Here is a 16,155-nt window from a genome sequence, read left to right on the forward strand (position 1 = left end):
TAGATATGTATAGATCTGTGCATTATGGAGGGCTTCAGTTCTTTCATTTCCTGATAGCTTGGGCCAGCAATATTTGAGGAGGTAAGCAGTCAGACAAGGTGCATGGTCACAAGGGAGCCAAACAAGTTGTGAGGTTGTAAGTAAGCAGAGATAAGTGCTCCATCAGCAAAGGTCTCTATAATTTGCGTTCTTGCCTGGCTGTATTGTGTAGAAAGCCACTATATGATGTCATATGATGTCTGCACCTTGCCGATGCTCAAGTAAGCAAGCCATAAAGTCCTGTGCTTCAACGAATTCCAGCTCCACAAAGTTAACGCAAGTGGGCTCAAAACGGGTACATTGAAGATTTTGGGGAATACTGCTGCCCCTGATGATACATAAATGACTTGGCACATTTACATGACTGAAGGAGCTCAATGACAACGTTTTTGCTATTGTACCGGAGCAAAAATACCGGTACCTTTAGAAAAGGCAAGTTTAGCCTAAATATCATGGTTATGTATATAACAAGGACACAAATATCCATTGCTTTAGAGAGCAATTTGCAAATACTTAATAAACAATGCATTACATTGACAAGCAGGCTTAATAGCCTGTGTTTAATTATGTGTTTGCCCTCCCTGTCTGGTCTTGTCCCCATATGCTATCGGCTCTCTTCTCTCCCTCTTCCAAGTGTAGAGGGATCGATACAGACTATTACTTTTCAGGCCACTGTGTTTCATGGGTCTTTGTTCTGGCATACTAATTAGGTTCTTTTACCGATTGTATCGCTGCCTTGTGATGCGTGATGTGCAGTTTAATGGGTTATAATTTACAGGTGCAACAGCAAGGAATACAAGGGATAAAAAAGAAATAAAAGGAAATCTTTTTTAGTGGGCTGAGATTCCAATTTCTGAACCAAATTCCATGATTTGGTTAATTATTAATTTAATATTTTGTCTCGAGTAGGGCTGTTGGACTGTTACAGCATTATAGATAGTACCAGGCTTTGGGTGAAAACCTGAAACAATCTTAAGAAAACTGCAAAATGAGTGCATTTCACAGAATACAGCGGTCGAAATTAGTTGTGGAAAGAAAGATGAGACTTCTATAGAGCCTGTTGCGGGAAACAAAAACTGGTGTCCAGAAGGTGAAACCCAAGGCGCCTGGAAGGAATTCCTAGTGGACATGGAAACCTGGCACTGGGGATTTGGGGTGCCTTGCACAAAAAGTTCCACTGGAAGGTCCTTCTGAGTCAAAAGAAGAATGATCCCATTACTAAGCGATATGGCTAATACGGCAGAACCACATAGTTCACATTAGCTGGCTGGGCTTTCTAAGCATCTGAGTGCTGATTTACCTATAGCACCAAGACCCCTTGGGTTGGACCGGTTCTCAAAGAGTAATAATACAGGCCTATAGACTCATTTTACTAAGATCATCATAAAATGGAATACATTTACATATCATGCAGTTTTTTAAAAGAAATAAAAAAAAACTAATTTGTTCAATGCAAAACTAAACTACCATGTTCAATGTACAAAAATTAGATTTTATATGGATTATAGGTTCTATTTTATCACCTGTCTTTGCAGATAATACATTGCTTAGAGACAAGATTTTTTCATGATGATACCAACATAACAGATGAGTCATATGTGCTAATTACAAGCTACCGAACAGTAATGACGATTACCAACTAATCATTTAAATAGCATGGTGTATTTTGACTGTTCTTTAAACCTGTCTTGAATCAGCGTTTCCAGTGAAAGCCTGTATGTCTGACTCCTTTTTTGACCTTGGAACAGTTTCTTTAACGTTGTAGTCTGGCACTTTAACAATGTGTACCTTGAGTACTGGCGCTATGTTACCTGTCTTTAAACAAACCTAACCAGGATTGGCCCTTCATAATTAATAGTTTTGTTTAATGAGCTGTACAGTGGTTTCAGCCTCTGGAGGAGCCTGTCTTTCTAGATTTTACAAATGTCAAGTATATGCATATTGGTCATTTATATATGTTCTGGCTCTGTTATCTAGAAGACCATTCTAGAAGATGAAAACAGTGACTCCTTATGATACTGCCTTGTGGCAAATGATGACATGTATCAGTCAGCAGCATATTTAACTTGGGCACTGTGCTAGGTCTCATGGAGAGTAGCTCACCCAGCTGCCAACTCTGCTGTTGTCACTGTGTGATGCCGGCAGAACCCTCCATAGTGTACGTAGACCGGCTGGGAGACTAGAGGTGTCCATTATAACAACCCCTTTCAGAAGCTGTACAGCAGAGAGGCAGATCGGCCAAGACGACTGCAGCACCCCCTAGTCAGCCTAAGCCAGAATACGTCGCTGGTCTCTTAATCACCTTGAGGGGCCCTCCGACCTATAAAAGTCTATAGAGGGAAGGATTTTATTGGTTAAGCAGTACTTCTTTAGCATGACTGGCATCAATGGCAGCCTACATGTTTGCAGATAAACCAAAGATTATTGGGTGCTAAATTTACTCATTACTGTATCTATTGCTTAAATAAAAATATTTATTTTTCCATGAGACTTGTCCTTCAAAAAACTATTTGGGTAGCTAATATTGACATACATGGTAAACATTGCTGTGAATTTCGTATTGATCCATCATGTTCACAGCTCTCCTGAGTCAGGTCCCTGATGGCTTATGGAGCACTAATGATTTGACTCGGCTTCTGATCTCAGATGCGTGGATGGATTTTTACACTCAAGATGGTGGCAAGTGCTTCCCAGGTCCATGCTGCCCTGGGCTATAAAGGCACTTACCATTGGAGTCTATTTCCCGAAGGAGTCCACAGAGCTTGCCACGTTGTATCCAAATCCAAGAAGATAATCCTCCCTAAATGCTTTTTGCTGGTGCTGCCTTGAACATGTACCACAGTAAACTGTTCTGTGGACTTAATAATTGTGGAAGGGCTGATTATTTTACACATTGAAGTATACATTTTCCAAAGACAAATGGACATTTCACAACTTATTCCATCTCTGTCATTCTAGCTAAGCTTAAATCCGGTGAATATAAGCATAAAGGATATAAGCATAAACATTAAACATATAGAAAAAAAACACAGCCGACAGATTTATTACAAATCAGGGTTTATGGCATTTTAAATTATCCGGTGGCTCTAGTTTTTTCATTGAATTATTCTCATCTCGTCAGCTACAATAATATCCTTTACTCCACTGAATTTATTTGATAGAAATTGGGTGTTTAATTAGATGGCATCTCAAGATGTACCCACGATTGCAAACCCCGAAGCCATCTAATGTCATTACAGCCTGAATGGGCTTATTGTCAGAAACCGCAGCGTTTCTAGCAGCGAATACTCTGCAGGCAGCACTGCGGAGGTGAAATGATTAGCTTTTTTATATACTTTTTTTTTCATCTACCATTTGGCTGGTATTTTTATGGCTTCCTAACCTTCATGCACAACTCCAATCCCAAAGGTCAATCAAACATAGGAAAACATTGTAGTCATTATCTCCATGTGAGTTCCATGTGACCCAAAAGCAATTGCAATTCTATTTATATTCTGGTGTTGTTTCATTAGGGTTCTGTTAATACTTTCTGGAGAGATTATACCTGCACACGGTCACGTGTTACAGTACCATCCGGCTGCAAGGGAAAAAAATATTATTTATTAATTGTTGCTGGTTTAACATGTCTGTAACTAAATGCAACTTTCGAAACACTATTCCTAGTATTGAATAGTGTTTCTCCTATTGAATGCCTAATTACCACAGTAGCAATTCTTTAATCAGTTAAGTTTTGCCTCATTTATAATCATCTTAAAAATGTCACTGTTGTTTTTCTGTGTAAATCTTTGTAGAAAGGAACACAATGATAGATCTGCTAAGCTAATTTGCTTAACATACTAGAGAGCACCAGGACAGGACTGGCGATGTCCAGGCGGTCCTGGCATTTAAGGCTAGCTGCTGCCTGGTTTCCTCATTCATTTTAGAAAGTGTTTTTAGGCTAACGATACTTTACCCCTTACATCCGCCAGTAGACTATATTCAGCTGTGAACTTGTTACATGGATTTGCCGTTGTATCATTTTTTTAAACTGATGCCATGTTCATAGCACAAATCAAATCCTGGTATATTCTTCCCTTTCATGAAACACATAGGGCTTACAAGATGGCTCTTTTAAGTGTGGACCCAAAAACAAATGCATTGTGTAGTCCAGCAAGCACAGCACTGTTCCTTTTTGCACGTGTATCCATGTTTGCATAGCCACACGACACATCCCGCCACTGGGTGTTACAATGTAATGCAGCCGCACTGAAGCCCCAAAGTATTTCAGATTTGCCCACTGCAGGTTATGCATGCGTTATTTAATAGTCAAAGTGGATAAGAGTTCAGGGGTAAAAACATAAAAATGTCAACAGTATCAGCTGAAGCTGAGTCTTTATGGTATCTTAGTGCAGCAAGAATTCCGGGCTGCGCGTTTTAAGTTAGACATTTGAACAAAACATCCTACTTAGCCCTTTCAGACCGTTGGCAGGTGCAGCTGTTTGTTGTATACCCCATAAGGCATTAAACATGTTAAGAGCTCCAATGTGCTATGTGATACAGATACAGTGCAGTATTATGGCACGGAGCTATAGCGTGGGCCATTTAACACAGGCTCAAATACACTAAACGAGCCCAGCCAGGATCGCCTCAGTATATACGGTATATATATTTGCGTGAGGATCCTGTATGCTGGTAAATTGTATCCCAGATCAAATATACGATTATGGAGTACCTTAAAAAGATTTGTGGAAGGGAAAAAGGGAGTAGTTTTTTTTAATTACAATTATATGTTTCAAGGATTCATACAATTACTTTTGCGGAAAATAAACATTTCTACATATTTATGTAGAAATCAGGTTTGTATCGGTATCCAGAAGCAGGTACGCCACATTCCTGAGCAGAATGTGACACTTACTATAATCCGGTGCTTTGTCATTCCAGTCACTGGCGGTATTTCACGCAGGGGCATAACAGAGGTCCTCATAGCCAGGTCTTAGAGAGCTTTGGTGCTCTTGAGGGCCTTTTGAAACTGGCTTCTGCTGTTACTCATATTGTTTTACCACTGGGCACACACATACTGAAGTCATTGAAGCAACAAGGCGACACAAGACCATGGGAGATGTAGAAATGTTTCACGGTCCCTGGTAGACGTTGCATCCCTTGAGTAAAGACCAGTAAATTGCCATGCACTGGCATTCAGTGGGCCAAACCAATCATCCATGGTCAACATTGCAAAACAACAAACTACAATTCAATGCATTTGAATATTGATGACACATTAATTATATGATATACTGATATGGAATCTTAGTGGTTGGTCTGGCTCTGTTGATGAATGTTTCAAATAAACTTTAACTCACAACAAATCATTAACCAAAGGCTCTTTGCGCTGTCATTTTGCTAAACTTCATAGTGTGAAGATTAAGCAGGCCTGCACGTCTTGCACTGCGCAACCAAGATTAAGCGATCATTTTATAATACATGGCTTTCTTTTACTATTTCGGTTCCTTGGGAGAAAAGCAATGGAAGAAAAATCTAAAACAAAACCCAGCGTGTTATACTTTGGTGAGATATGCGGCTTCACTGAGGAATCTAAAATATTGTTTAATTGTAAAACCTCTTTATTATTTTGTGAGTCTGCGATCCTGAATCATGGTGTGCGCAGCACTGAGTAACGGATATTGTTGGAATGCATCATGTGTGTCTCTGAAGGCCGATAGTTCAAGGAGAAATCTTTGATATTGCGGTGTATAATTTTAAAGACATCTTTAAAAACAATACACCAAATACAATAGGAATTAGGCTTCGGAGTACACTTAGAAGATTAAAACAAAATTACAAGTGTGTTGGTGGTTTGAATTCCTTAATTACCACTAGGTAGGAAAAATGCTGCCATCATGGCCCTGCTAACAGGATTTATGTAAATGTTATGTGATATGAATTTAGACACTTGCGGCCCTGGTTGATGGTATGTAACATCCACATACATGCAGGAACCAGGTAATTAATATTGCTTATACCTATTAACATGGCTGGGAATTTCACCTTTTGACACGTGAAGCCAGTATTTTAACACACACTGTCTGACCAAAAGTATGTGCACACCTGACCATCACACCTTGAGTTTGTTGGACATCCCATTCCAAAACCATGGGCATTGATATATATATAGTTGGCCCCACTTTCCAGGTCAGATGCTGATGTTGGTCAAGAAGACCTGGCTCGCAATCTATGTTCCTGTTCATCCCAAAGGTATTTGGTGGGTTTGAGGACCTTGCTTTGTGCACTTTGGCACAGACATGCTGGAATAGAAAAGTACCTTCCCTAAACTGTTCACACAAACGTAGAAGCATAGCATTGTCCAAAATATCTTGGTATGCTGAAGGATTAAGATTTCCCTTCACTGGAAGTAAAGGACCCAACCCCTCAAAAACAACCCCATACCATTATCCCTCCTCCACCAAACTGTACAGGGGGCACCATGCATTCTGGTAGGAGCTGTTATCACTCCTAGACGCTCCCACTTCACTTAAATTACACAGTGGACCCAAGGAGGTGGCTTCCTATGACAGTGACACATTTAACGTCACAGTGCTCTTAAGTATGACCCATTTTGTCAATGTTTGTCTATGGCAATGGCTGCCTATGGACTTCGTTTTATACACCTGTTAGCAATGGGTGCCCACATAAATTATAGTATCATAAACATGAAAGGTTACAAGGCCCAAGCAATTATATTGAAATATGCAAACCATGTACAAGGGTCAAACAGTTTATTGCCTCTACTCTAGTGGCCAAAATGTGTCTTTATGTTACATTATGTAGGTCGCTTTGATGAAAGCTTTAAAGCAATGCACGTTTAAAGTTTAATGTTTATTTGGGATGAAGTGCTTGTTGCATTTTATTTCATGCTTTTTGATGTTTGTTTTACAGCTGACATATGGAGCGACCATTCATTTCAGACAGATCCTGATCTACCACCTGGCTGGAAGAAAGTCAATGACATTGCTGGGATCTACTACTGGCATATACCAACCGGTGCCACACAGTGGGAACGCCCTGTGTCAGCGCCGACAGATCTTCCTGGATCACGAAAGGGATCACTCAGCTCTCTCACATCATCTCCTACTCCAGAGAATGAGGTAAAATACATCACATTTTTTCATCATAATACCTGCGGCTCACCCTTTCTCCATAGTGTTTGACATGCCTACAAAGCAGCGTTTTCCGGTCCTTACAAGGAAGTGGGCAGTAGATAAATCGTGAAGAGCAATCATACAATCATATGTTCGTACAGTTTGCAGTGTGTGCTGCTCTGATAAGCCCAGTAGCTCTGAATCCCCTGTGACCCCACGTCATAAATTAGACAGGTCTATAGCTCCAGTTTCACATAGACAGTAGGGGCCACTCTGGAATAACATTATTTCCCAGTTATTAACAGAGAGGAGCCAACAGACCCATAACATGGCTCTGATACACACATAAAGGACAACATTTTATGCATATATTGAACATCTGTATAATGCATTAAAGTTTTTTTCCCAGTTAATACTCAATCTATTAAAACATTTTTTAAACTGTATTTTAGCCTTTAAGACAGTTTTACTTGTGAGATTATCGCATATCCTTTTAAGCAATATTTCACCTATATCATGGCAATAATAAAAGTGAACCCATTCAAAAATGGTCTTCTGTTCTAAGTCCAGAACTACCCCAGCCACTTAATAGGTTTGCTCCGTGACCAGAGGTAGGCAGCCACCAGCGCTCCAGTTGCCATCGACCACCATTCCTATCAACCAATGTACCGGCCAGTATGAGACTCGCATCATTGCAAGTTTCTTGGTAGTTAGTTATCGGGATTATGCACCAACAATCTACAGTATAAAGATTGATATTATAACCTGATGCTATAGAAATGATTACTATGTTATGAATCAAGTTATGGTTACATCAAATATATGTTTGTTAGTATGGATTAAATCAGCCAGTGGTAAAATCCCAAGGTTAAATGTATAGTGAGCACACATTAACGTACAGACATGTCTGGGTGGCCATAGACAGCCTTGTTACCACTTTCAGAATACTGTAATACTACTTGATTTCACACCGAATTGGGCTGATACGATATGACAGGAACCCTACAGGGAAGTGTCATATCTACAGAGTACAAACAACGTGCATCAAATATTTACTTGCTCTGTCTCTGGATAAGGCTTTATATTGTAATTTGTCTATATTTAATTTCTTTCCAATACAAAACTTTTCTTCAGACCTTCAGAGTTATCTGAGAAGGAACAGGAATAGTGAGCGGATATGAAATAAACATTAAACCTCCTGAATGTGAATATTTGAACGAAGCAACCAACGTATTATTCTTGTATGGAACAGACATGCAAATTTTGAAGTTATAAATATTTGATTTGCTTTGAGGCATCAGATTGAATATTTAAAATAAAAGCAGATTGAAGTTATCCGCTGTCATGCATGAAAAAAATGGGGGTGGGAGGGAAGCCATAAATATTTAAATAAGCATCAAACTACAACTGAGCGTTTTATGGAGATTAACAGCCTACATGACTGTATCCGCCGTGATCAGTGCTGAGTGGATATCATTTGTGGATTGGATATAATTATTCCAATCTATACAAAAATAATAAAAAATCTTGCAAGCATTTATAGAAATGTGCATGAAGACAATGGCAGATAAACAAACAAAAGGAAACATTGTGATCAGTCTTACGTTAAATCGAAAGTCTTGGGAAAAAATACGTGTTTTCCTTTCAATTTTTAATACAGTTGTATAGAGCATTTTAGTATATGACTGAAGAGAATTGGGTTTTGTTTTACATTGTTCCAATAAACGTTTTCCGCAGATCTGTAGGTTGCCATTGTAGACAATCGTGATATTTAGTTTCAAGCTCTACACTGAGCTGATTCTCTGTGGCAATGCTAATGAACCCATGGACCTTAATTAGTCAGAGAGTCCCTCTGGTTGATTAAGCCAATATTGTTTACAAGTATGATAGAAACTTAGTGTGTTTGTCTAGTAGACGGGGCATAGGGAACAGACCCTAGCACGTGCAAAAAAAAGGTATTAAACACCAAATATTGTATCTTGAGAAATCTCATTTTTGAAAGATGACACTGTTTTCAAAACTAGTTTTAGTCAATAGCAATAATTATTTTTCAGCCTCAATCTCCATAATTTATTACACTCATACTGTGTGAATACATGGATATGCTCCATACTTGTTAAATAATGTGATACCCAGTGTCTTCATTAAACTTAAAAAAACAAAGATAAAACAACATTACTGTTTGAGTGCAGGTAAATAAAATGTCCCAGAGAGCTCTTCAGCTTCATAAGAGATGATTTACTACAAAATCCAGAAAGCTATCTGAATGCTGTCCATGGCATCATGCAATGTAGCTCTAGGAAGTTCCTAAGTTCCTGAGTAGTGTTCCTCTACTTCTGTAAATAGAGGTTCATATCTTGGAATGTTGTACTAGGTTCATGTTCCAGAATCTTGTGGACGTGGCTCTAGATTATACATTTTCATAGAGTGTGACTGATCCCAGGAAGGAGCCTGGCTTTACGTCTGATGAGTGTTCTCCAGCTCTGTTATGACATTCTGAAGTGCCCTTCGTCAGCCGACTATGATAACCAGGAATAATCCAAGGGGTGATGGTGTCAGAAATACTGAACATGTAAATGACATCTTTCAACACAAAATAAACACATTTTCTAATTGTAGCTATATGAATATAATGGTATTATTTTCTTTTTAAGTAGTAGAAAAAGAAGTCTGCATTAAATTTACTAATAGAATGACCTGCTCTGAATGGACTTGACAGTCTGTATTCTCCCTTGTTGTCATCTTCACATACTGTAGATACTGTTTATTTGCCGCTATGCCACATGATTTCCGCTTGTGCGTTGGGTCATCCAGAAAAGATGCCACAGAGGTCTCCACAGATCTCTACTGTATAAACGGTACAAATTGTCCCCTAGTAAAGGGGCCCAAGGGCTGTCACCGTCCTGACCTGCTGCCTTAGGCCTAATCAGCCTAGGCCAGAATATACCACCACATCTGACTAAACACGAAACGGAGTTAAATACATGATTTAGGATAATCATACACATCTAAACTCTAAAATCTTTAATTAGTGTTCACAATGTAACCAGTCGTTTGTATTACATTATAAATGGCCTCAGCGGTTACTGGAGTATTAGTGCAAATACAAGCGAAGCAATTACTGAATAATTGTTTAACAATCGATCCATTGCAGTCCAAACAAAATCTAAAACATGCATTAATATAAATTATAAGGAATGTATTGATTAATATAACTATGTGGGGCTTTGGATTGGTTGCAGGGCCCAATTTATATTAAACTTTGAACGTCTTTCTAAGGAAAAAATCAGTGTATCTGTAACCGAAATATTATTGCCCCCCTCCCTATTAACTTTTTTTTAAGATAAAACGTTGTACTTTGGGCATGTGCTTGGATGCTCCAGCTTAAATGGTGTGGGATGGACAGTAATGGGTGGTGTGCTTGGCTGGGTTATTGGAGGGACTGTTTGCCCCCCCCCCGTCATTGCTCCATGTAGTTCCCCTAACGACCTTGTACCTATGCAGAACCTCAGTGTACCCGGGCTTAATCCCGCAAACTGCCACCAACCAGCCCCTGTATGGAAAAAATATGAAGCTTTAGAAATCCCTTAATATAAGCAGCTTTTCTAAATGTGATTTAAAGCTTATTACGCTGCTGGCATAAACATAAAGATACCCGTATTATTATATGGATACAAGCAGAGCATATAGGACTTTGTGCAGCATATCTGTATTAATACCCTGGCAGCAGCTATTACCTCCGTGTCAGAGAGGTGAGAACAGAATAGTGTTATCCACCTTTTACATTAAATACAGAGATTTCCATAAAATATTTGGAGAAACTCAGCGGGAGGCCGGCTGCAAAGGCTGCTGGTGATTGCCATGTAGTTTTAAACCTATGTTCAAAGCAGGGATCTGACTATAAATATCTGGGCAGGGAGACAAAACCCTTTGCACCAGAATCACTTTTTAACACTCTTTTATTATTTCAATGTGAGAGCTCTGTGGGTACTATATATATATATATATATAAAAATATATATATATATATATATATATATGTGGTACTATACATCTAAATGTACCTCAAGCTAATTTAATGTTAGAATTTCAGTCTTTAACAACCAGCTAATACTTTGATGTTACCTCCAACATTACTTTGTTTCTATCAAATAATAGACCATTTTAGTAAAATTAGGTTTGGGTGGGTACACCTTTGTATGAAATACTTTGGCTGCCGGAGGGTTTGCATTGCTTTGGGGTTCCCTCCGGCAACCAAGGGGTTACGATGCTACTGCTCCTATAACAATCCCTGTGTTTATATGCTAACAACATTGTCTTGTGTTTTGTTTTTTTTTGTTCCCCCTCTTTTTTTTATCAATGTGCTTCTTCCTTGTGAATAATTGTATACCTAGAAACAGCCATGGAGTGATTTTGCTGTTCTGAATGGGGGAAAGATAAATGTTGACATTTGGAAGGCAAGTATCTGCTCAGAAACATTTCAAAGTGTTACGCTGTTTATTTTGTCGTTTGCATGGCAGTGGCTGTGTTACTTTCACAATTACCATTCATACAGCAGGCAGGACTGAACAAATGAAACGCACGATGCTTTATCTGTCTTAAAGGGATAGACAGCCACTGGCTACCTGGCTGCTATGGACTACGTTTCCCATGATGCTCAGCCAGCCCAGAAGGAATACTTGTCTATTCTGCCACAGACTGAATGCTGCTCCTACAGCCACCTGGCTATAGAAAGCTGCAAGCTGTTGCCTGGCTGAGCGTGCTAGGATTTGTAATCGCCAGCAGCTAGATCTCCAGAGGATGCCTATTCCCGGATGTTTGTAATGCCTACTCTCTAACCAGATGGTCCCTCTTTTCTATAGCTCCCACGCTCAGCCCAGAACACACACAGATTGCATGTCCTTGTCTTTTAACCAATATAGTATGCTTTATATATTTGCATATTTCCTCAAAGAATATTAATTACAAAAATAATTTGCCATCAGATGCCATGTCATGTATTAGCGCTTATTGCTATGCCATTCTTTCAGGGATCGATTTATCATGCAGTGTCACACACGTGGCAAAGATGAATTGGCTCTAAAAGATAGCATAGCACAAAGTAATATTTATCTCATGCCAGATAAATAAAACCCTCTAATGTGTCGGTGCAGTAAGTATCATCTTGTAAAATGATTCTTAGTAAATAGGGTATGTAGTCTTCTCCTCCTGACTGCTGCCATAATGTAATTTGATGTGTGCTTATATTTAGGACTTGCACGCAGCCACGGTCAACCCAGATCCAAGTCTAAAGGAGTTTGAAGGAGCCACATTGCGATACGCTTCGTTAAAGTTAAGGTAAGCACAGATCAGGCAGTTTGTGACATTAAACCCTATTTGGGAGCGACACTCAGATTTAGCAGATTTCATCAAGTTGAGCTGCTTACCTTTATCCCAAGTGAGATCAGCATGTTTTAGGGGGGGAATAAGAGCTACTGGCACAATAATGAACTCGTTAAGCACTGTAACATGTTTTGGGGTCATGTTGCCCCAAATTCTGGAGATTTTCAGCCTTAATCAAATTGAGCACTTGTGAAAAGAATCCTAATTCTCTTTTGTTTTGCCAAAATTCCTGGACACGTCAATCCTGGCCAACTACCTATAGAATATTAACATTAACTTAATTTGTGTCCATGGAACTTTTCTGTGGCCTCGTTCAAGCCCTCGTTTTAGATTATTTTCTGCATCAGGCGCTTCCAGGCTGGTCTGTGAGAAATCCATGTGTGTATTGGTAGAAGTCATCTCATAGCTTACTGTACGTTTCCTTTGGGGGCTGATTTTACCAGATATTTGTAGGAATTTCACTCACCAAACTATTTCTGTTAGTAATGGGTTTGTGACGATATAAAATGTAATAAAATAGTTACGTTTGGAATATATAACTATGGGGAATCTTGTGGGACGCACATTGTCCTAAAATTGTAAATGTACTTTTCGTCCTTAGAAATGGCCCTCAGTCTGACGAAGAGGACTCATCTAGTATTAACAGTGACCCAGAAGCCAAGGTCAGTGAACAGACTATTGCTGTACATGATGGGCAGACGTCACCTACGGGTACAGAGAACTGTCATTATTATTAGCCATAGGTATACAGGATGCAATGAATGAATGTGCTGAGATCACCCAGGATCTGACAAAAGCCTTTGCATAAAAGCTCATTAATAAAGCATCAGAATATCTGGGTAATTGTATTGGAATTCAAATAAAATAAATATTTATGAATGTGAAGGACCTCTCATTGTCCGCATTGAAACCTTTTTTTCAAGGAGCTCTGAAAGTGCTTCTTATGTGTGTTTAAGCCACGGTAATCACATTTTCACTTTTCTGCCACCTAGTGGCCACAATATGTCAGTGCTATTCAGATTAGACTGGCACTCTTCAGCTTAAAATCTATTGTTATTATTATTATTATTATTATTATATATAATGTGACACCATTTTATCCCACACTTTAACAGTATGATATAACATCAGATCAGTGAACACCGGTACTGTAAATATTTTTGAACACTTTCTGCCCATAGCAATGATACAGACGATCCACGGATGTCCCTTATTTTTGAGAAGAAAAAAGTGATTTAAAATTGGATAGCGATTGACCACGGAGACTGATGTTTCAAGTGTTAGTCCGTAAAATTATTTTGCTATTTATGGATTATTATGAGATATTAAACACTAGATGCAATTAAACTATTGTTTCTTGATAATAATAGTAAAATGGGGGAAACGGAATACATTAGCGCCCTTTACAGAGGTGTATGTGAACATTGCTCATAGGGACGTGTTGATTACGGCAAATATGTATCCAGCTCTGTGGCGAAGCAGCTCTGCATATCAAGGGCTCTGCCACTCTTCTGATGTTAGGAGGCATCACGTGGCTGAGGACATATATCTTCCTGTTCCTGAACAAAGCAAAAAGAAGCCATCTACACAGGATACCACGTTATATTCAGCAAATACTGCTCCTTTACTTTCCTAACAACCCCCACACGCAATTCCCTTTAATTAATATTGGATGGTTTGCAATATACTACAAGCATCTCATTATGTGTATCCGTGTTAGAAAGATAATTTGCACATAATTATACCCAAGGAGCGCTGACTCCGTAGAGGCTCTGTAAATTTTGCATGTTCGCTATAACCTTGTCTTTGGCTACTAAGGGCACACACCTTAAATTAATCTCGCATTGGAAAATGTGGCTCATCTTTGTGGCTAGAGGTTTAACAATTTTATTGCTGTAGCGGCTTAATGGGTGGTGTATGTTTTATGTGCATATATTTTCTGTAACACAATAGGGACATTAAACAATATTAAATAAATGTGCATGGCTATCCGGGGAATTTACTCCTAAACTGGAGAATTGAGATGAATGAGAGATCAGGAGTCAGATTTGTGTAGAAGATGACACTTGGTAATGTAAAGATACAGAATATACAGAAGGCTTGTTTAAGTGTAAAAATAATTTATTTACAGCTTTATATAATATTATTATAATAGCAAAAATGGACATAGCTGTATTTGCATTCTAAAGCAGATGGTGTGCCGGGAGAGCTGCTTTAAAGGGGCCAATAGAGAATAAGCTGTAGGTGAAGTAAGGGAGTGCTAGAGAGTATGTGTGTGTGTTAGAATGAGAATGCATGTATACGTGTGTGTGTTAACAAGAATAGGAAAGTGTTTGTGTGGCCCCAGGCACCAAGATCCCTCTGCCACACGCACATACATGTTTCATTAATGAGCCAGTAAAATGCAGGTGACTCTTACGGACTTTAATGCAAAACATCTCTGTGGTAAGAGATACTGCTGGGTCAGGACTTTCTGAAAGCCAGTTTCCTTGTTACAGTATAAAGCCACATACTCTGAATTCATTACTTGTTTTTTAATCTGTGTTTTTTTTAACGATTTGCAGTGTCTCATGGACCATGCAGTCACAATGCCTATTGCGGAATATAGTATTAAGGCAATAGTGTGGGAGAATCTAATTTGAAACCCGGACTTGGCCATATCTGCTTGTCTGACTGTGAGCCTAGAACAAGTCCAATGAATTCTGCTAGAAAAATCTGATAGATAATCCTGACAAATATCCCAGGGGAACAGGACTCACTGGTGATGATGGTAGAACTGGGGCAGAGTCCAGTATTTCAGGTCTTGGTTTCTTGCGCAGTTGGGAGACCCATGATGTAGGGTTCTGATTCTTAGCGCGGTAGTCCTCTGTATACTGAAGTGGAGATCTTTCTTTTAGGCAGCCTGTGATACCTAGGAGATACCCAGATAACTTGTTTGTCTTGGCTTACTGGAATGGCCTCAAAACATACAAGCCACCGAGTCAATCATGTGAAAGCTTATCACGTCTTTAGCACTTCACTGTATCAACTAAACCCTCAAGCATTCAATTAAATAGTCTCATTAGCCTTTTCACCTCCTGACTCTACATGTTTATACGCAAAATAAAGCAATTAGGAGGATAAATATTTCTACCAAAGGACACACGCTATTATATTTATGATTAATTCAAAGACTGTTTTTCTCGAAGAATATCACGTGACATGTGGTTTCCTATGCTGGTGATTATATATATATATTATAGATATGCCAATTGCTAACTCACTTGTCCTCCCCAGAAGTTCACTATTATGAATGTCATTATTCACTGGTGTGCATGCAGAACACCATAAGGGGTGAAGGGGAAGTTATCTCTGGACCCAGTGCGGTTAGAAACAGAATCTGACAGCAGATAAGAACCAGTCGGCTCATCGGCCCATTTTCCTGATATAGATTGTAGCTTTATGCCAATTCCATACATGTTTACATTTTGAGGACAGGGGAATCTCCATGGAGAGCTGCGCTGCCACTAACAGACCTCTCCCAGTGTCACGATCACCATCATTTATCTGATCCCAGAAGCCATAAGGAGCTGTTGATGTGAAGGACGTATCACTTGTCACTCAAAGCTCATTTATGAGC

At 39.2% G+C, this 16,155-nt stretch overlaps 1 protein-coding gene across 3 annotated transcripts in view; it reads left to right on the plus strand.

Moving 5' to 3' along the window:
• The window catches only part of LOC149283274 (amyloid beta precursor protein binding family B member 2-like), a 99,034-nt gene that overhangs the window by 33,260 nt on the left and 49,619 nt on the right, over positions 1 to 16,155 (plus strand). For 2 of the 3 annotated variants that reach the window (XM_089497769.1, XM_089497770.1), the window contains exons 3-6: positions 6,952 to 7,160; positions 11,549 to 11,611; positions 12,406 to 12,491; positions 13,138 to 13,198. In XM_089497769.1, coding sequence (XP_089353895.1) covers positions 6,952 to 7,160; positions 11,549 to 11,611; positions 12,406 to 12,491; positions 13,138 to 13,198 — 419 coding nt within the window. The remainder of the gene's footprint in view (positions 1 to 6,951; positions 7,161 to 11,548; positions 11,612 to 12,405; positions 12,492 to 13,137; positions 13,199 to 16,155) is intronic. The other variant, XM_089497771.1, reaches the window with a different exon arrangement.

This window comes from Sceloporus occidentalis, unplaced genomic scaffold, assembly GCF_023333645.1.
Source record: "Sceloporus occidentalis isolate IW3139 unplaced genomic scaffold, rSceOcc1.0.p SCAF_107, whole genome shotgun sequence".
In the NCBI taxonomy this organism is placed as follows: domain Eukaryota; kingdom Metazoa; phylum Chordata; class Lepidosauria; order Squamata; family Phrynosomatidae; genus Sceloporus; species Sceloporus occidentalis.